The 22,798-nt window shown below is 42.5% G+C and overlaps 1 protein-coding gene across 3 annotated transcripts in view; it reads left to right on the forward strand.

Annotated features, from left to right (window-relative positions):
• Positions 1-22,798, forward strand: part of FGD4 (FYVE, RhoGEF and PH domain containing 4) — a 121,680-nt gene that overhangs the window by 38,082 nt on the left and 60,800 nt on the right. The window contains exon 1 of one of the 3 annotated variants that reach the window (XM_069763297.1): positions 5,472-5,691. The exons of the other annotated variants lie outside the window; for them this stretch is intronic. Within the exon in view, the coding sequence (XP_069619398.1) occupies positions 5,661-5,691 (31 nt within the window). The 5' untranslated portion in view covers positions 5,472-5,660. Of the gene's footprint in view, positions 1-5,471; positions 5,692-22,798 lie in introns of those variants that run through there. 3 annotated transcript variants of the gene reach the window in all.

The raw sequence follows: 22,798 nt of genomic DNA on the forward strand, positions 1-22,798 counted from the left end.
CAGGGAGACAGGAGACGTCCTGGAGATCGCAGACTAGTAGCAGAAATACTGGAAGCTGCAGACAGTGGAGGAACTGGAAGCTGTGGGCAGACAGCAGACGTCCTGGAGACCTCAGTCACGTAGCAGAGGTACTGGAAGCCGCAGGCAGACGGGACTGAGGAACACTAAAGCACCAAGACACAGTTGTGTGTGGGCCCAAGCAGATGATCACAAAGCCTGACATGGAGCACAACAGAGTTTAAAGCAAAGCCCAGATCTAGGACAGGTGTGTAACAGAGGGCCAATAGAAGTAGCCCTTGGCCAATCCAACCAACAGTAGCTCAATGTGTCTGTTGATTTGAATAGATATGTGTAATGCCACATTTCCCCTCTATTGGTCACTGTAAGGGTATGTGCACACGTTCAGGATTTTTTGCGTTTTTTTTGCGGATTTTCCCGATAAAAACGCTATTAAATCGCTTAAAAAACGCATATATTGTACATCCTATTAGAATGCATTCCGCATTTTTTGTGCACATGTTTGGATTTTTGCGGATTTTTTTGCGGATTTCCCATTAAATTGGAGTGTCCGGAAAAAAAAAACGCAAAAAATCCGCACCAAAAAAAAGCGTCAAAAACGCGCAAAAAAAACGCATGCGGATTTCTGGCAGAAATGTCCGGATTTTGTCAGGAAAATTTCTGCCAGAAATCCTGACGTGTGCACATAGCCTAAGGAAAATGAGTAGGATCGCGACAACTGCTCTTAGATTAATTTTTTTGCTGCCAGGAATGTATGTAATATGTCCTGATACTGTAAAGCATTAGAGGGTTATTCCCAAAATCACAAGTTATTCCCAATCCTCAGGATTGGGAATAACTTGCTTATCGGTGGGGATCTGACTACTGTGATCCTGAGATCAGAGCTCTGGATCCTGGTCTTGAATGGAGCTTTTCTTCATGTTATCACCCTCTTTACAGCTTCCAGTGATTCCTTAGTAGAATCAGAAGCTTTTCTTCATGTTATCACCTTATTTACAGCCTCGAGTGGTTCCATGGTAAAATCAGGAACTTCTCTTCATGTTATCACCCTCTTTACTACCTCCAGTGGTTCCATGATAGAATCAGGAGCTTTTCTTCATGTTATCACCCTCTTTACAGCCTCCAGGGGTTCCATGGTAGAATCAGGAGCTTCTCTTCATGTTATCACCCTCTTTACAACCTCCAGTGGTTCCATGGTAGAATCAGGAGCTTCTCTTCATGTTATCACCCTCTTTACAGCCTCCAGGGGTTCCATGATAGAATCAGGAGCTTTTCTTCATGTTATCACCCTCTTTACAGCCTCCAGTGGTTCCATGGTAGAATCAGGAGCTTTTCTTCATGTTATCACGGCTACCCAATGAGGTCTTGCTGTGCGAGACTTGTGTAGAAAAGCTCAATGGAAATGCCAGTGTCAATTTATTCATACATTTTCAGGAGGAATAACATAGGGACAGCACATTACAATTCTAAGAAATAATATTTTGGAAATTCTCCTTATTTTATTTTTGTATTTTTTTTTTAACTAAAATGGAGCTGTCAGTAGAGTGGACAGGTCGTCATAGAATTTTCTGCAGCTTGGCGTACCATGCTGGGGCAGACACTGCACCATCGTGATCGCTTGCGAATCGCGTTAGCTTTCATTTTTAGGCTATTAAGTTTGGCTCCAGGCGGTAAAAGGTTAAACTGTTACCTGTTTGCCAGTCCCAGAGAGCTGCCAGCTGGAAATTTACTCTGGTTCCCAGTCGGCTCCTCCTGACCTTTGTCTCTGCAGCAATGTCAGTAATGAAAGCTTACGCCAACCAAACTTTCCAGTGCCCATTTCCAGTTTGCTGCCATGCACTGTGCGCCGCTCCGGTAAAAGCCACGGTCACTAAGCTGGTGGACACCATTACAATGCCCAGACTAAGCGAATAGGTGAGTGCGACTTCTCTACTAAAAAAAAAGTCCTAGTAGTCTATATTATGGCACTGCTCATCCTGCACCCCCTGGTGCATGTCCATACAGATTCTTATCCCACACTTTTTTTTTTCTTTTTCCTCCGAGTATCTTTTTGTATTTTTCTTTGCACCTATTATAGTGCATTGTTTGTAGACTTAGTTTTTTTTTCTTGAGTGTTTCCTGTATGAGGCCTATGAACGAATCAGGTGTTGCGGGACCGCATTCCTCCGCGCCGGCCTCACGTCAGGTGACATTCCAAGGTCGCTTCTTGGAAAAGGCTGACACAAAGGTTTTCTGTCTAGCAGACGTCAGGTGGTTTCATACCATCATGGCCGTATGTGTATAAATGCCATAAGATTAAAACCACCGGATCTTATTGTGTAGCTCCTCCTCTCTGACCCCTGGAGGTCTGGAATCCACAATAACTGTCCTCTGGTTTCAGACAGCAGATCCTTAGTGTGGTTCGGTTCGGTCTACGTGGATCGAACTGGTTTTCCAGCACATCCAAAATATTATACAAAAAACTTGCCCAATTCTTTATATATAAACACTAAGAAATATTGCTCCTTGTGAAGCTTATTAGTGTTCATATATAATATGGTACCGCTTTTCTGCCCCCCAGTGTTCCCACTATAATATGATATCCCAACAGTACATTCCCACTCGCACCATATTATGTCTCCTACTTGCATCGCTCTGCTACATGAAAATGCACACGCACAGCTCTGCTACATGAAAACGCACACACAGCTCTGCTATATGAAAACGCACAGCTCTGCTACATAAAAATGCATACGCACAGCTCTGCTACATGAAAACACACAGCTCTGCTACATGAAAATGCACATGCACAGCTCTGCTACATGAAAATGCACAAGCACAGCTCTGCTACAAGAAAATGCACATGCACAGCTCTGCTACATGAAAATGCACAAGCACAGCTCTGCTACAAGAAAATGCACATCCACAGCTCTGCTACATAAAAATGCATACGCACAGCTCTGCTACATGAAAACGCACAGCTCTGCTACATGAAAATGCACACGCACAGCTCTGCTACATGAAAATGCATACGCACAGCTCTGATACATGAAAACACACACACAGCTTTGCTACATGAAAACACACACGCACAGCTCTGCTACATGAAAACGCACACACACAGCTCTGCTATATGAAAATGCACAGCTCTGCTACATAAAAATGTATACGCACAGCTCTGCTACATGAAAATGCATACGCACAGCTCTGCTACATGAAAATGCACATGCACAGCTTTGCTACATGAAAACGCACATGCACACCTCTGCTAAATTAAAACGCACATGCTCAGCTACATGAAAACGCATAGCTATACTACATGAAAATGCACACGCACAGCTCTGCTACATGAAAACACATGCACAGGTCTGCTATATCAAAACACACTATGTACTGTATATAGACATGTTAGTCTTTATTCAGTGTGTGCATTAATGAACCTTAGAAGTCAATCGCCTTTACAGCATGTAACAGTTTTTGGTAGGTACTAATCGCTTTATACCAAGGACCCTCCACAACAATAATAATAATAATAATAATTTTTATTTATATAGCGCCAACATATTCCGCAGCGCTTTACAAATTATAGAGGGGACTTGTACAGACAATAGACATTACAGCATAACAGAAATACAGTTCAAAACAGATACCAGGAGGAGTGAGGGCCCTGCTCGCAAGCTTACAAACTATGGGAGACCCACCATATACCAGGCATACCCCACAAGATCCGCCACATACCTGAAGCACCCCACGAGAGCGGCTGCATGCGGATCTCACCCGACAAGAGCTACCGCATGCTGGTAATGTCCTTTGATACCCGCCATATACTGGGTATGCCCCATGAGTGCTGCTGCATGCCAGGAGCTTCCAACGAGAGCACCCACATGGCGAGAGTTTCCTATGAGAGCCACTGCAGGGAGGGAGTGGCCCACGAGAGCCATCGCATGTCAAAAGCTTCCCACAACGGCCTCTGCATGCCGGGAGCTTCCCTTGAGAGTTGCGGTGTGCTGGAAGTCACTTTCAGGAACTGTTACCGGCAGCCTAATCTATCTCACCCCTGACAGCTGTTTTTATCACTGGATAGTCAGAAGTTGTCATAAAGAAAAATTTTAATTCATACCGACTTCTCCGGAGAGGGGACCTATCACCCTCACATCGAACTTATGGGATTAATTATAACTGGGGAAGTGAGAAAGAGCTGACACTTCAGCCTCCATTGAGGTAGACTCTCCTGCTATGAACAGGTAATTACAGCAGATATCTGCACTGAGAACCAGCCCCTAAGAGTCGGATTCATTTACTCAGAGATGGAAAAGAACACTTCCAAGACAAAAGCTTCCACAGTTCAAAGCATGGGTCCAAGACTTTTTGGAGCCAGTGGTCAGTGATGATGACTATTGGGGCTTGCAGCTATCCTATACTTATGGGAGATATATTTTCGACGTTGTAGTGAAAAGACGATCATAACGCATTCACTCAAATCCTCATAAGGCTGTCAGAACATCTCCAACTTAATATTGATCTGATGGATGATGCTATCCATGCCATGTTTCATCTCTATAAAAAGGTAAAATTGTGAGAGGAAACATGAGGACAATATCTACCGCCTGGAGCCACCACGGGCGAAGATATCCTGAAAGCTGGGGATCTCATAAACTTCAAAAAAACCTAGCACATTCCACAGTCAGCCCTCATATGAGCTCACCAAGGGGATGTACGCAGGTTAAACCTTGATCAATTTCAAGCAGAGTTTGGGTTTCTGTCATTGTTCATTTCTGGAAAACAGTGCTTTGTAAGAGTGTTCCTAATCGGAGAGCTTCCCTCCATAAAGATGAGCCATTCCTGCAACATCGGGTTTAGTACTTCACTTTCATTATTACTTTTTTATTTTATGTAATTGTATATATCGTATTGTTTTCTTCCTATTTTGTATCATCTTTGTATATTTTTTTTATAAACACTTCCTACCTTTCTGGATTAAACGTAAGCAATATAATAGCTCTGCTCCTTTTGCTCTTTCAACCGCACCCTGAAGCCATATGCTACCTGTATTGAGTGTCCAATCGACCTGTATAAACGATTGGTGGTGGCAGCTAGTAGTTCCTTTTTGTTATTTTGTTACTCTAGAGTTGGTAGAGATCATATCTATATATTTTATGCGTTGGAATGGGTCGTCCATTGCTCGTCAGTCAATTGTGTAATTGTCCTGACGATTGAAGGCAGTGGAAGTCCATGCGTTGACCGACTGGTGGCAGCGGTGGGATCTGCGTGATCTCTCCGGTGTTTTCCATGACCGATAGGGCTGATCAGTGGTCAGGTCATGTGGCGCACACGCTCTTCTCCTCTGCGCACTTCTCTGCAGTCTCTTTTATGATGTCTCTGCCGCTTTTGATAATCTTGGGGCATGAAGTGCCCTTGTGCAGTGAGAGTTTATTGAGGAGGAAGTGGAGTTTCTCCCCGGCAGGGAGGAGCGTGCATTGTGTTTGTGGATTACAGCAGAATGGGAGGCTCGGGTTAGGACGCAGCAGAAATCCAACATTTCGTTTAAATCCCCCCCCCCAAAAAAAAAATCCGACCTGCAGCGTCCCCTCCGGATCTCGCCATTTACTCATTTCCCTATTTCTGTCTGACTTCTCCAAACGTCGGAGAGACGAAGCTCACAAATGTATCCGACCCGAGGGAAGTCGACGACAGGTGAGTCAAGTGCAGATGTAGCAGAGTGGAGATTGCCGGTGCGAGATTATCGCATGTAGCAGAGCTGGTGTGTCATTTTACTTACTGCTTTAACTTTAAACTATTTTCAATACCTCTGCTTGCTGTTAGTGACTTAGGGCCATTTTGATTTCCATTCACAACAATCCTGTATGGACCTAGTACTGCTCACAGCTGAGGATTTGTTACAATTGAGTCCAGTCTAGATATTCTTCTGTGAGCTGAATTCACCAACAGCAAAAAATTCTCTCTCCTATCCTGATATGTGCAAGGATCCATTGCATCAGTGCGCAGTTCAGGTTGGACGCTACTGTAACAAACCTTCAGCTGTGAGTAGCGTAATACCAGTACATGATTGTTTTGGGCACCTATGGCCCAGAATTGCTCTGTCCGTAAATGGATTGTCCAAGAGTAGAAAAATAGTCTGTGCAGAAATGGCGCCCCCTTTCTTCTTTGGCTGTGTCAGGTATTGCAACCCACAATCATTTACCGAGTCTCCGCTGAACTCCCTTCATACATCATCTATTATATAACTTTGTACCGAGGTGTCAGCATTTCTGTTATCTATATGCCATGCAGCATTCTATCTATAGGTATATACTGTATATATAAGGTGTCGGTCATTAGAGGGTTATTTACCTTCTCCAACAAAAAGTATTGCATGGGGGTATAAGGTGCTGATCGCTAGGGGTCTGACCACTCGGAGCCTCCGCGAATCTGAGGTCCGGGCTGCAGGGCCTTGGCTTGGATATGCGTATGCTCATCCTCCAGTCACTGTCAGTGGGAAATATCCACGTACAGCGCCGGCTCTCACCGGGAGCCCCATAAAAAATGAATGGGGCAAGGGTCAAGCATGCGCACCCCCCCCACCTGTGTCATAGGCAGGACCCCCAGCGCGATCAGCTAGTTATCCTCCATCCTATTATCTATCTATTATCTATCATCTATCCATTATCTATCATCTATCTATTATCTATCTATTATCTATCCATTATCTATCATCTATCTATCTATTATCTATCTATTATCTATCTATTATCTATCTATTATCTATCTATCTATCTATTATCTATCTATTATCTATCTATCTATCTATCTATCTATTATCTATCTGTCTATTATCTATCTATTATCTATCTATTATCTATCTATTATCTATCCATTATCTATCATCTATCTATCTATCTATCTATTATCTATCTATTATCTATCTATCTATCTATTATCTATTATCTATCCATTATCTATCATCTATCTATCTATTATCTATCTATTATCTATCTATCTATCTATCTATTATCTATCTATTATCTATTATCTATCTATTATCTATCTATTATCTATTATCTATCTATTATCTATCTATTATCTATTATCTATCTATTATCTATCTATCTATCTATTATCTATGTATTATCTATCCATTATCTATCTATTATCTATCTATCTATCTATCTATTATCTATCTATTATCTATCTATCCATTATCTATCATCTATCTATCTATCTATCATCTATCTATTATCTATCTATCTATTATCTATCTATTATCTATCTATTATCTATCTATTATCTATCTATCTATTATCTATCTATTATCTATCTATCTATTATCTATTATCTATCTATTATCTATCTATCTATTATCTATTATCTATCTATTATCTATCTATTATCTATCTATTATCTATCTATCTATTATCTATCTATCTATTATCTATCTATCTATTATCTATCTATTATCTATCTATCTATTATCTATCTATCTATTATCTATCTATCATCTATCTATTATCTATCTATTATCTATGTATTATCTATCTATCTATTATTTATCTGTCTATTATCTATCTATCTATTATCTATATATTTATTATCCATCTATCTATCTATCTATCTATCTATCTATCTATCTATCTATCTATCTATCTATCTATCATCTGTCTATTATCTATCTATCATCTATTATATATCTATTATATATCTATTTTCTATCTATTTTCTATCTATTATCCATCTATTATCTATCTATTATCTATCTGTCTATTATCTATCTATTATCTATCTATTATCTATCTGTCTATTATCTGTCTATTATCTATCAATTTATTATCTATCTATCTATTATCTATTTGTCTATTATCTATCTATATATTTATTATCTATCTATTATCTATCTACTATCTATCATCTGTCTATTATCTTTCTATCTATGTATGATATCCAACTTTCTTTTTCTGTTCCTTCCTTTAATCTTTCCTTTCCTCTGTCCTTTCTTCTTTACGCTCCTGTCCTTTCCTCTTTTTTCTTCATTTCTTCCTTCCTTTCTTCTACCTACAATTTTTTTCCTTCCTTTTTTCTTTTTTAATTTTCTTTTGTTGTTTTTTTTTTTTCTTCTTTCTTTTCTCTTTATTTCCTTCTGTTTGCTCTTTCATTTTTCTTCTTTTCGTCTTTCTGTCTTTCCCATCGCAGTGTGCGCGGTCCGTCCTCTCGCTTTCTCTTCTGTATATATCTCTGCTTCCTGTATAAATTATCAGCTTCTCGTCATCTCTGCATCTGGCAGAAATGTTTTGCGTGAATCTCCTAATATTATGCCGTGTTTTTACACCATGTGAAAGAAAAGAAAAAAAAACCCTGACAAACATTACAGGTGACGTACGATATGTCCGTAGGCTGCCTGAAAAAAATAAATAGGAAATAGCGCCACACGTTCACGCAGGCCGTGTTTGGTATTACAAGTCATCTTTATTCATTTGAATGGAGCGAAGCTAAAAACTTGTCGAGTTCCCTGTATGCAGTGTATTTATCCCCCAAATCCATATTCTACCGGTGTCCGAAAGCTGAGATACGAGGTGCTGTTTGCCAGGGTTCAAGCACTGCAGAGCTGTTTTAGCTTTTACATGAAGCGAACCATATAAACAGCTCTTTTACCGCCCATCTTTTATGTCTGCTCGCAGCATAGAGACGCGTCCCTTTAAGATGTTTACTCCATTACCGCTCGCCTACAGGGAGGAAAGGTCATCCAGCCTGTTCAAGCTCCCGCTAGAGCCTGCAGGATGCAGCCGCCAGACACTGAAATATTCATGCGTTCTCCGTCCCGGCGTGGCCGGATCATAATCGATCGCTTACGTGGAAGATCTGTGCTGTCTGCGAGATCCACACAATTCATTCAGAGAAGGCTGCTTCCAAAATCTGCACTTAAACACAGAAATATATATATTTACCTATATAAATATATACAGCAGCATGTAAAAGTTTGGACACCCCTGGTCAAAATTACTGTTATTGTGAACAGTTAGGCAAGTTGAAGATGCAATTATCTCTAAAAGGCCTAAAGTTAAAGATGACACATTTCCTTTGTATTTTAGGCAAAAAAAATAAAATTGTCTTTTTTTTTTTTTTTCATTATAAAAATGGGCAGATGCAAAAGTTTGGGCACCCTTGGAGATTTGTGTGCTCAGATAACTTTGACCAAGGTTTTCAGTCCTTCATTATCCTGTTAGGGTTATGGCTTGTTCACCATCACCATTAGGAAAGGCCAGGTGATGGAAATTTCCCAGCTTTATAAAAACCCCGCCTTCTCTATCCTTGTGCCAAAAAATTACAGCCATGGGTTCTTCTAAGTAGCTGCCTAGCGCTCTGAAAAATAAAATGGTGCAAGCCCACAAAGCAGGAGAAGGCAATAAGAAAAGCGTTTTCAAGTTGCCCTTTCCTTAGTTTGAAATGTAATTAAGAAATGCAAGTTAACAGTGGGGATCAAGATAAGATCTGGAAGACCAAGCAAAATTTCAGTAAGAGCTGCTCGTAGGATTGTTAGAGAGGCAAATCAGAACCCCCGCTTGACTGCAAAAGACATTCAGAAAGATTTAGCAGACTCTGGAGTTGTGGTACATTGTTCTACTGTTCAGAGACACCTGCACTATTATGGCTTTCATTGAAGAGTCATCAGAGGAAAACCTCTCCTGCATCCTCGCTATAAAATTCAGCATCAGAAGCATGCAAAAGAACATCTATCAAGCCTGATGCATTTTGGAAACAAGTCCTGAGGACCGATGAGGTTATAATAGAACTCTTTGGCCACAATGATCAAAGGTATGTGTGGAGAAAAAAAGGGCACAGAATTTCAGGAAAATAACATCTTGCCAACCATTAAGCATGGAAGTGGATCAATCGTGCTTTGAGGTTGTGTAGCAGCCAATGGCACAGAGAACATTTCACGGGTAGAGGGAAGAATGGATTCAATGAAAATTACTTCTACAAATGGATAATGATTCTAAACACACGTCAAAATCCACAATAGACGACCTCAAAAGGTGCAAGCTAAAGGTATTCCAATGGCCCTCACAGTCCCCTGATCTGAACATCATTGAAAATCTGCATCTAGACCTCAAAATAGCAGAGGATGGAGGACGACCCGGGAATCTCACAAAACTGGAGGAATTCTCCAAGGAAAAATGGATGAAAATCTCTTAAGAATTGAAAGACTCTTGCCTACAAAAAGAGTTTACAAGCTGTGATACTTGCAAAAGGGGGTGCTACTAGGTAGAAACCATTCAGGGTGCTTAAGCTTTTACATTGTCTCATATTCCTTTTTGTAATTTTTAAAATGTAAAAGATGAAAATAAATATATATATATTTAGCCTAAAATGCAAAGGAAATGTGTCATCTTTAACTTTAGGCCTGTTAGAGATCATTTCATCTTTAATGTCTCATGCCTCTGATGATAATGAGACTGCTGAAAACTTTTCCTGGATGTATGACTCTAAAAAAGTCCTAGTGGCCAGTGGGGAAATTGCAAGGTAACTAATTTTATATTTGATAATGTCTCCTAAATATTTAAAAACCAATTTTTAGAGCACAGGACCTTAACTTAAACAATTGGTAATTTTCTGATAACCGATCCCCCTTAAGAGTAAAGGACCTCAGTGGAGATGTAAATTCGGCAGCGTTTGATCTCCTGCAGGGTGGCTGCGTACACATTACTAGGCAGGACTTAATGTATGAGATGAAGTGAGTCCTGTCGGTAATCTGCGCTCTCGGACTGGTTTCTGTCTCTTCATTCTGGGAGCTCGGAGCTTCCTGCACAGCTGGACTGGAAAATTTGTTTTTAGGAACTAAAAATACCAACTTTGAAGCCAAAATGTGTTTACGGAATAATGAGATGAAAATGGGAATATTTTATGTTTTCTTTTCTAAATTGCACATTTTTACTGAAAAAGTAAAATCATAATTATGGACAGTGTGCCCCCCATAGTGATGGGCTGTATTGTGTGGTGGACAGTGTGCCCCCCATGGTGATGGGCTGTACCGTGTGGTGGACAGTGTGCCCCCCATAGTGATGGGCTGTACCGTGTGGTGGACAGGGTGCCCCCCATAGTGATGGGCTGTACCGTGTGGTGGACAGGGTGCCCCCCATAGTGATGGGCTGTACCGTGTGGTGGACAGGGTGCCCCCATAGTGATGGGCTGTACCTTGTGAAGGAAAGGGTGCCCCCATAGTGATGGGCTGTACCATGTGGTGGACAGTGTGCCCCCATAGTGATGGGCTGTACCTTGTGAAGGACAGGGTGCCCCCATAGTGATGGTCTGTACTGTGTGGTGGACAGGGTGCCCCCATAGTGATGGTCTGTACTGTGTGGTGGACAGGGTTCCCCCATGGTGATGGGCTGTACCGTGTGGTGGACAGGATGCCCCCATAGTGATGGGCTGTACCGTGTGGTGGACAGGGTGCCCCCATAGTGATGGGATCTATCGTGTTGTGGACAGTGTGCCCACATAGTGATGGGCTGTACCGTGTGGTGGACAGGGTGCCCACATAGTGATGGGCTGTACCGTGTGGTGGACAGGGTTCCCCCATAGTGATGGTCTGTACTGTGTGGTGGACAGGGTGCCCCCATAGTGATGGTCTGTACTGTGTGGTGGACAGGTTGCCCCCATAGTGATGGGCTGTACCTTGTGAAGGACAGGGTGCCCCCATAGTGATGGTCTGTACTGTGTGGTGGACAGGGTGCCCCCATAGTGATGGTCTGTACTGTGTGGTGGACAGGTTGCCCCCATAGTGATGGGCTGTACCGTGTGGTGGACAGTGTGCCCCCCATGGTGATGGGCTGTACCGTGTGGTGGACAGGATGCCCCCATAGTGATGGGCTGTACCGTGTGGTGGACAGGGTGCCCACATAGTGATGGGCTGTACCGTGTGGTGGACAGGGTGCCCACATAGTGATGGGCTGTACCGTGTGGTGGACAGGGTTCCCCCATAGTGATGGGATCTATCGTTTGATCTCCTGCAGGGTGGCTGCGTACACATTACTAGGCAGGACTTAATGTATGAGATGAAGTGAGTCCTGTCGGTAATCTGCGCTCTCGGACTGGTTTCTGTCTCTTCATTCTGGGAGCTCTGAGCTTCCTGCACAGCTGGACTGGAAAATTTGTTTTTAGGAACTAAAAATACCAACTTTGAAGCCAAAATGTGTTTACGGAATAATGAGATGAAAATGGGAATATTTTATGTTTTCTTTTCTAAATTGCAAATTTTTACTGAAAAAGTAAAATCATAATTATGGACAGTGTGCCCCCCATAGTGATGGGCTGTACCGTGTGGTGGACAGTGTGCCCCCCATGGTGATGGGCTGTACCGTGTGGTGGACAGTGTGCCCCCCATAGTGATGGGCTGTACCTTGTGAAGGAAAGGGTGCCCCCATAGTGATGGGCTGTACCGTGTGGTGGACAGGGTGCCCCCATAGTGATGGGCTGTACCTTGTGAAGGAAAGGGTGCCCCCATAGTGATGGGCTGTACCATGTGGTGGACAGTGTGCCCCCATAGTGATGGGCTGTACCTTGTGAAGGACAGGGTGCCCCCATAGTGATGGTCTCTATCGTGTGGTGGACAGGGTGCCCCCATAGTGATGGTCTGTACTGTGTGGTGGACAGGGTGCCCCCATAGTGATGGTCTGTACTGTGTGGCGGACAGGTTGCCCCCATAGTGATGGGCTGTACCGTGTGGTGGACAGTGTGCCCCCCATGGTGATGGGCTGTACCGTGTGGTGGACAGGATGCCCCCATAGTGATGGGCTGTACCGTGTGGTGGACAGGGTTCCCCCATAGTGATGGGATCTATCGTGTTGTGGACAGTGTGCCCACATAGTGATGGGCTGTACCGTGTGGTGGACAGGGTGCCCACATAGTGATGGGCTGTACCGTGTGGTGGACAGGGTTCCCCCATAGTGATGGGATCTATCGTGTTGTGGACAGGTTGTTTCCATAGTGATGAGCTGTACCTTGTGAGGGACAGGGTGCCCCCATAGTGATGGTCTCTATCGTGTGGTGGACAGGGTGCCCCCATAGTGATGGTCTGTACTGTGTGGTGGACAGGGTGCCCCCATAGTGATGGTCTGTACTGTGTGGTGGACAGGTTGCCCCCATAGTCATGGGCTGTACCGTGTGGTGGACAGGGTGCCCCCTTGGTGATTGGCCATAATGTGTGGACAGCGTGCCCCCATAGTGCTGGGCTGTACTGTGTGATGGACAAGGTGCCCCCTTAGTGATAAGCCATAATGTGTGATGGACAACGTGTCCCTATAGTGATGGGCTGTACTGTGTCATGGACAGGGTGCACCATAGTGATGGGCTGTACCGTGTGGTGGACAGGGTGACCCAAAATGATGGGCTGTACCGTGTGGTGGACAGGGTGCCCCCACAGTGATGGGCTGTAACTTGTGATGGACAGGGTTCTGCCGTAGTGATAGGCTCTACCATGTGAGGGACAAGGTACCCCCATAGTGATATTGTATCTTGTTGTGAACAAGGTGCCCATGCAGTGACTGGCTGTACCATGTGATATAAGGTGCTCCTATAAGGACGTGCTGTACCATGATAAACTGAGTGCTCCCACAGTGAAAAAATGTACCGTGTGATGAACAAGGTGTCATCATACTCATCTGACCACTACTTGTCAATTGTCTTTTGTAATTCTGAGGACATTTGAATGTAATAATGAGCTTGACTAAAATGTGCCATGATTTGGGATTCAATAAAGATACTGCCAACTCCATGATGTGATCAGATTTCCCCCATATTGGACTTAAAGGTTGACTAAACCGATTTTGGTCCTATTCAGTGGCTACCTGCTAGGAAATGACGTGAGGAGTTAAGGATCTACTCGCATGTCACTTCCTGTCCGTACATACTGGTATGTCACTTCCTGTCCCGTGTCTACTCGCATGTCACTTCCTGTCTGTACCTGCTCGTATGTCACTTCCTGTCCCATGTCTAGTCATATGTCACTTCCTGTCCCATGTCTACTCATATGTCACTTCTTGTCCCATGTCTAGTCGTATGTCACTTCCTGTCCCATGTCTACTCATGTCACTTCCTGTCCCATGTCTAGTCGTATGTCACTTCCTGTCCCATGTCTAGTCGTATGTCACTTCCTGTCCCATGTCTAGTTGTATGTCACTTCCTGTCCCGTGTCTACTCGTATGTCACTTCCTGTCCAGTGTCTACTAGCATTTCACTTCCTGTCTGTACCTACTCGTATGTCACTTCCTGTCTCATGTCTACTCATGTCACTTCCTGTCCCGTCTCTAGTTGTATGTCACTTCCTGTCCCATGTCTACTCGTATGTCACTTCCTGTCCAGTGTCTACTAGCATGTCACTTCCTGTCTGTACCTACTCGTATGTCACTTCCTGTCTCATGTCTACTCGTATGTAATTTCCTGTGCAGTGTCTACACATGTCACTTCCTGCCTCATGCCTAGTCGTATGCCACTTCCTGTCCCATGTAGAATTGTATGTCACTTCCTGTCCGGCCAATGATTTCTGTGAGCATAGTTAGTGCCTGGAGACGAAGACAGTGAACGCTTAGGCCCAGCCTAGAAAAGGAGGCACCTATATAAAATAAAAAAGCAATTCTATTGCCATAGCAACCTGTGGGAATCCTGCCTCCCTTTTTAACATAAGAGGTCTTTTTCATGCATGAAGCCACACGTATATGCCAGATTTGCTTCCAGCAAATTCCAGTTGTGCTTAGCACATAATAGAGGTGGAGTTTCTGGCGCATATTCTCCATTTTTCTTCCAGACATCTGCACAGACATGACGCCACCTGACAATGGTCACAACACGAGAGCTCCAGACGAAATAAAAGAGAAAACCCCCTTTTTAATATAAGATTCACCCATCTATCAACTGATTGTCCGAGGGTCCGCCTTTAGAAGCCACTAATGGCCTCATGTTATTCCTACAGTGGCCACTGCTGGCGGTAATGGAGTATTACACAGCGTCTATTCAAAATTGGATGATCCAGGTATGACTGGATTCATAGAGGTGGCCCTCTGTCATCCATATTCCCAACAGTGTACTAAAAATTTTGGGGAGCCACTTGGCTTCCATGAGGCCCGTGAATTGGAGAAGGTCCTATGCCAAAAGGGCTATATTTGTATGAGGTTGGCTCATGACAACTGTGATAGTTCTGATGCAAGCAGTTTAGCCGCTTAGATGCTGTGGTGAACAGTGATCTAAACGGTTAGATGGGGAAGATACAGTGCCTTGCGAAAGTATTTGGCTCCCTGGAACTTTTCAACCTTTTCCCACATATCGTGATTTAAACGTAAAGATACCAAATGTACATTTTTGGTGAAGAATCAAGAACAAGTGGAACACAATTGTGAAGGTGAACGAAATTTATTCGTTATTTAAAATTTTTGTGGAAAATCGAAAAGTGGGGCGTGCAATACTATTCACCCCCTTTAACTTAATACTTTGTTGCGCCACCTTTTGCTGCGATTACAAGTCACTTGGGGTTTGTCTCTATCAGTTTTGTACATCGAGAGACTGCAATTCTCGCCTATTCTTCCCGGCAAACAGCTTGAGCTCAGTGAGGTTTGATGGAGATCGTTTGTGAACAGTTTTCAGCTCTTTCCACAGATTCTCGATTGGATTGAGGTCTGACTCTGGACTCTGACTTGGCCATTCTAACACCTGGATACGTTTATTTGTGAACCATTCCATTGTAGATTTGTTTCATGTTTGGGATCATTGTCTTGTTGGAAGACAAATCTCCGTCCAAGTCTCGGGTCTTTTGCAGACTCCAACAGGTTTTCTTCATGAATGGTCCAGTATTTGGCTCCATCCATCTTCCCATCAATTTTAACCATCTTCCCTGTCCCTGCTGAAGAAAAGCAGGTCCAAACCATGATGCTGCCACCACCATGTTTGACAGTGGGGATGGTGTGTTCAGGGTGATGAGCTGTGTGGCCTTTACGCCAAACATATCGTTTGGCATTGTTGCCAAAAAGTTCGATTTTGGTTTCATCTGACCAGAGCACCTTCTTCCACATGTTTGGTGTCTCCCAGGTGGCTTGTTGCAAACTTTAAACAACACTTTTTATGGATATCTTTGAGAAATGGCTTTCTTCTTGCCACTCTTCCATAAAGGCCAGATTTGTGCAGTGTACGACTGATTGTTGTCCTATGGACAGACTGTCCCACCTCAGCTGTAGATCTCGGCAGTTCATCCAGAGTGATCATGGGCCTCTTGACTGCATCTCTGATCAGTCTTCTCCTTGTTTGAGATAAAAGCTTAGAGGGACGGCCGGGTCTTGGTAGATTTGCAGTGGTATGATACTCCTAGAGTACTATGGCAAGCCAGTCTCCAAGTCATTTTTTTGTGACTTTTTTTGTCATGGTTGAGGTACCATAATGAGCTCAATGGGACCCCTAATTACCTGTACTACGTAGCAGTGGTCCATAGAGCTCTTTGGCTGCTGGGCCGGTGTTGTAGCCATGAAACCCCCAAATATTTTAACTCTTAGTTTTCTGCTCAACTGTGTTTTATGTGTTTTTCTTTTAGAAGTTGTTTTCTACCACAAAGGGGCCCGCTTTGGGGCAATTTTGAAAGGCACCCCCTGATTTGAGCCACAATTTGTGTCCCATTTTAGTGACTAGTTGGGAGGCAATGAGGGAGAACTGAATGTAGCCAAGATGTGAGCTTTACCTGACCCATTGTCTTAAAGCACTTGGCTGTAGCTATTTGGCTTAGTAAGATTGTGCTGTGAGTGTGCGCTGTGAGAGGGGCAGAGAGAGCTGCTTCATTCCGCGTATTGTTACAGAGCATATGACATATGCGGTGTTTCCCATGCACAGTACATCTAGGGGAATTTTGGGAGAATATAGAACACGATTGTCATTGAATACATCTTCCTCTTGAGTAGCAAAGTTATTTTTCTTTGTACTAAATAAATAAATCAGAAATTTTTGCCTACAGTTATGTGATACTGTATTCCCACACTCAAAATATGAAGGGTACGGGACTGTTGTGCCATATTTAGCCTCAGATAAATATAGTCGAGTAAATGACTGGAAATTATTTGTTTATATGTCAAAAGGATTATGTCATTTCAGCATGTTCTTCTGTCTTTTTGCCATACTTTTTTCATAACCCTGCCCCAAAATGCTTGGGTTTTATCCTGGTGTAAATCTTTTTTTTTTTTTTTATTTATGATTTGTAAATTGTTTTTAGTCTTGTGAACTTTTAGGATTTTGTTAAATTTCGCGCTTTTCATCATGTTTGAATATTGTGATGTGAAAAAGACAGAATTCACAAGATTCCCACAAAGAAAAATTTACTAAATTAACAAAAGCCCAAAACTGCATCATTCACATAATGTAAAAATGCACAAAAATCGCACAAATTGAAAATGACAAACTAAACACAAATAAAAAAATCACAAAAATTACCAAATTAAAAAAACAAAAACAAACCCCCAAAATTCACAAAAAAATGAAAAACGACAGAAGTAATTTTATTTTTAGATTATGTGAATTATGCAGTATTTATTTCACTTTATACATTTTTAGGATTTTGTAAAAAAAAATGACTTTATTTATGAAATTAAATTATATATTTTTTTTTTTATTGACCTCTTTTTATCAAGTCCTTTTAAAATTCTACACAGCTTGTGGCCCCAGGGTGCGGTCAGATAGTGATGCAGCAGTGTGGACGATGCTTATGTTAGACATAATTGTGCGCCATTTGTCGAGATAAGTTGCCAGAGATTTGGGCGCCTGTGGCCATACCCTAATGGCCCCCTTCACATGTTCTGGTGATTCCTGGTGACGCTCAGTGTCTCCTGAATTAATTGCTGAACAGTCACATCATGCCACCGCTCGGCCATGTAATCCAGATATAGCAGAGATGGATTATAGCAAGGGACAAATGGCTTATCATCGGACAGGAATATGGTTTTTAATTAATTATTTTTTATTTTTACACTAATAAATTGGAAAATGAGGATGGGGACTGTTTATTTCTATTTAAGGACTTTATTCTTGCCGTGTCTTTATTACACTATCACTATGGGGTTAGTAATGGGAGAGTCTTCTAGACACCTCTCCATTACTAACCCCCGGGCTTGATGTCAGCTGCCATAAAAAAGCTGACATCAACCTCATTATGAGTTTGTAGACACCAAACATGTATACGGTAGGTTGTTTTTTATTTAAATAGTGATAAAAAACAATCCAAAGCTTGCTTTAAAAAAAAATAAAAAATGTCAATTTCCGATACCTGTAGCGTCTCAATTTTTCGTGATCTGGGGCTGGGTGAGGGCTTTTTTTTTTCTTTCATGCTGAGCTGACATTTTTAATGATACCATTCTGGTGTGGATGCGATCTTATAATCACCCGTAATTGCATTTTAATGCAATGTTGCGGTGACTAAGAAAAGTAATTCTGACATTTTTACTTTTTTTTTCGCTACGCCGTTTACTGATCGGATTAATTCTTTTTGTAGCTAGATAGATCAGGCGTTTCTGAACGTGGCGATACCAAATATGTGTAGATATATATATTTTTTGTTTTATTTTGAATGGGGCAAATGGGGTGATTTGAACTTTTATATAAAAAAAAAAAAAATTTCTTTTTTTTACTTTTTGCATTTTTCAATAGTTTCCATGGGATGGGAGACTAGAAGCTGAGATTAAACTGATCAGCTCTACTACACACAGGCGATGAGCAGATCATCTGTGTGTAGCAGAAATGCTCACTTGCTATGAGCGCCAACTACCGGGCGGCACTCATAGCAATCCAGCAATGACAACCATAGAGGTCTGCTGGCAGCCTCTTGTTGTCATGCCGACCAATCAGTGACCCGCAATCATGTGAAGGGGTCACCGGTGGGTGGAATTAGTGATGCACTTCTGGCGTGATCACATTAAATGCCCCTTGACAGCGAAATTTAACTGGTTAATAGCTGCGGGTGGATCGCGATTCCACCTGTGGCTGTTAAGGGCACATGTCAGCTGTTCAAAACAGCTGCCATGTGCCGGGAAAAGATGTGTGTTCAGCGCCAGAGCCCACATTAAAGGGAAGGACATGACATGTGCCGTACTAGTACGGCATATGTCGTGAAGGGGTTAATATCAGCCCACAGCTGTCTGTCTAGCCTTTGCAGATTAGAATTTCTAGGTTGACCCTACATGCAATTTTTTTCTGGGGTTCCCCGTAAACTAACTAGTAAAGGCTAAGCAGACACCTGTGAGCTGTTATGAATAGACTGTAAACCTTTTGGGATATTGTCCCCTTTCCCAATTTGGAAACATCGGTCTCCAGCCATGGGCTTTCCCTCTGCTGGTTATCAAAATTATGCGATATGATGTACACAGCGGGTGCTGAATAAAACTCCCATCATTGTCACCTGGTAGCGCTGATCTCAGGGAGAACAGGCGACAATGATCAGAGCTGTTCACAGCTCCAGGGAACAACGCAAACTGTACAACTTTTTCCCAGGTGCCGGTAAGTGTCACGCTGATGACACACGGATGTCATTAGTGTCCATGCGTGCAGAACTCATTTTGTCTGTGGTGCACGTAAAAAAAAAACTGCGGGTTTTTCACACTGACTCATGGTCCTTGTGAAAACCTAACGTGTGCGCACCACGATTGAATACAATGGGTGTGTCAGTGTCCGTATTTTTGATCCTTAAAAAAAAAAAAAAAAATACAAACAAACAAAAACTAAATCGCATACTGACATGAAACACCGATGTGTAAAAGGGGCCTAAGTGTGTGTGCGCGCATGCGCTCCGTCTATCCCCCCGCTCCCCAATAGTGAGACTTGTTTACCCAGATCACCACGGGCCATGGATATTGGCCTCTGATCACATCACAGAGCCAGATACCAGGACCTTAGTCAGTGGAGAGCGGGACTAACATGACCAATACACTGTGCGGTGGCCCAAGGAGGGAATTTCCGCTGATAAGCCCAATTTCCCCAAACACTGGACATGGGACAACTGACTTGGCAAAGTGCTAAAATATTTTTAAAATACCATATAAAATGATATATATATATTTAGGGGCTGCAGCCTTCAACTATACTTACTGACCTTTTTTAAGTGAAAAGAGGAAGAAATAAGAAAAGGGAACATAAAGGAAAACTGAAGAGACAGGGAACTGTAATATGGAAGTGAGGTGATCGGTTCTTGCTAGAATTTGATGCTACCGGTTCTCCTGTTTTTGAGAATTACTATTTTTATCACTATAGCATTTTTTTAAATAGATATAATCTACTTCACAGTCTGTACATACATCCTGTATTATACCCCAGAGCTGCACTCACTATTCTGCTGGTGCAGTCACTGTGTACATACATTACATTACTGATCCTGAGTTACATCCTGTATTATACTCCAGAGCTGCACTCACTATTCTGCTGCTGCAGTCACTGTGTACATACATTACATTACTGATCCTGAGTTACATCCTGTATTATACCCCAGAGCTGCACTCACTATTCTGCTGGTGCAGTCACTGTGTACATACATTACATTACTGATCCTGAGTTACATCCTGTATTATACCCCAGAGCTGCACTCACTATTCTGCTGGTGCAGTCACTGTGTACATACATTACATTACTGATCCTGAGTTACATCCTGTATTATACTCCAGAGCTGCACTCACTATTCTGCTGGTGCAGTCACTGTGTACATACATTACATTACTGATCCTGAGTTACATCCTGTATTATACTCCAGAGCTGCACTCACTATTCTGCTGGTGCAGTCACTGTGTACATACATTACATTACTGATCCTGAGTTACATCCTGTATTATACCCCAGAGCTGCACTTACTATTCTGCTGGTGCAGTCACTGTGTACATACATTACATTACTGATCCTGAGTTACATCCTGTATTATACCCCAGAGCTGCACTTACTATTCTGCTGGTGCAGTCACTGTGTACATACATTACATTACTGATCCTGAGTTACATCCTGTATTATACCCCAGAGCTGCACTCACTATTCTGCTGGTGCAGTCACTGTGTACATACATTACATTACTGATCCTGAGTTACATCCTGTATTATACTCCAGAGCTGCACTCACTATTCTGCTGGTGCAGTCCCTGTGTACATACATTACATTACTGATCCTGAGTTACATCCTGTATTATACTCCAGAGCTGCACTCACTATTCTGCTGGTGCAGTCACTGTGTACATACATTACATTACTGATCCTGAGTTACATCCTGTATTATACCCCAGAGCTGCACTTACTATTCTGCTGGTGCAGTCACTGTGTACATACATTACATTACTGATCCTGAGTTACATCCTGTATTATACCCCAGAGCTGCACTTACTATTCTGCTGGTGCAGTCACTGTGTACATACATTACATTACTGATCCTGAGTTACATCCTGTATTATACCCCAGAGCTGCACTCACTATTCTGCTGGTGCAGTCACTGTGTACATACATTACATTACTGATCCTGAGTTACATCCTGTATTATACTCTAGAGCTGCACTCACTATTCTGCTGGTGCAGTCCCTGTGTACATACATTACATTACTGATCCTGAGTTACATCCTGTATTATACTCCAGAGCTGCACTCACTATTCTGCTGGTGCAGTCACTGTGTACATACATTACATTACTGATCCTGAGTTACATCCTGTATTATACTCCCTCCAGAGCTGTGCTCACTGTTCTGCTTCTCATTATTGGAAACAGTCAGCAGGTTTGTTATAGCACAGGTCCTTAGCAGCTGAGCTCATGCCCACATTACCAGGCACCACGACTAAAGAGTGACTTAGAATGACTCATAAGGAGGTAAGTTTATTACATGGATATAAATAACGATCTGTGACCAGAGAGGAGCGGAAGAAAGTAGTTTTCAGTCAAATTAGGTGGTTATGTGTTAAATAAATAAATAAATATATTTATTTATATATATTTTATTTATTATATATGAGGGTCTTTACTTTCTTATTTATATATTACAGCCAGAATTTTACATAGCTAAAAATATATATATTTATTTAGAGGTTCTAAACACACTGTCTAATCAGATAATCAGACAAGTCTGGAGACCCTGCAGGCCATGGTAGCACGTTTAGGCCACACAGTCTCCTCACAGTAGCTCCAGCATTGTAGAACTGGTGGTGCTGCCATTTTTCCAGAGAGACCTAAGAGCTGACAACACCAGACCGCATGTTGCTGGAGCTACTGTGAGGAGACTGCATGGCCTAAACATGCTACCATGGCCTGCAGGGTCTCCGGACTTGTCCCAGAGACACTGGGAAAGGAGCGTGCAAGAAGTTTTAAAACTTTTCAGGTTAATTGACATAAAAGAGATTACTCCCATTAATCGGCAGAAGGAGGAAGCTGCAGGTTTGGTCTCTTTTTTTATAATCAGATGCACCCACAGTGATTATTTCTGGTTCTGGTCCAAGCCAGATCTGGGTGCGGCCGTAAACATCTCGTCCTCGATGCGCCCAGTATGTCTGGCAGGTTTTATGTTTACTGCGTGTGGCGTCTATTATTACTGATCCTATTATGGGTGTATATCTAGTTGTGTGCAGCGTGTTCCCTTTAAGAAATTAAAAAAAACAAACAAAAAAAAACAGTTTTGCACAGGTTTTTCCAAAGGTTGGTTCCTCTTTACAAGCATCTGCATGGTTCTCCGCAGTTTCAGTACAAACACCACTAGGGGGAGCTAGATTTATAGAGCTGCTAATAACAGATCTGTATACAGTTGACTCCTCTGCTCCCCCTAGTGGTGGCTGGTGATATACCG

The sequence above is a fragment of the Ranitomeya imitator genome, chromosome 4 (assembly GCF_032444005.1).
Source record: "Ranitomeya imitator isolate aRanImi1 chromosome 4, aRanImi1.pri, whole genome shotgun sequence".
Lineage (NCBI taxonomy): Eukaryota > Metazoa > Chordata > Amphibia > Anura > Dendrobatidae > Ranitomeya > Ranitomeya imitator.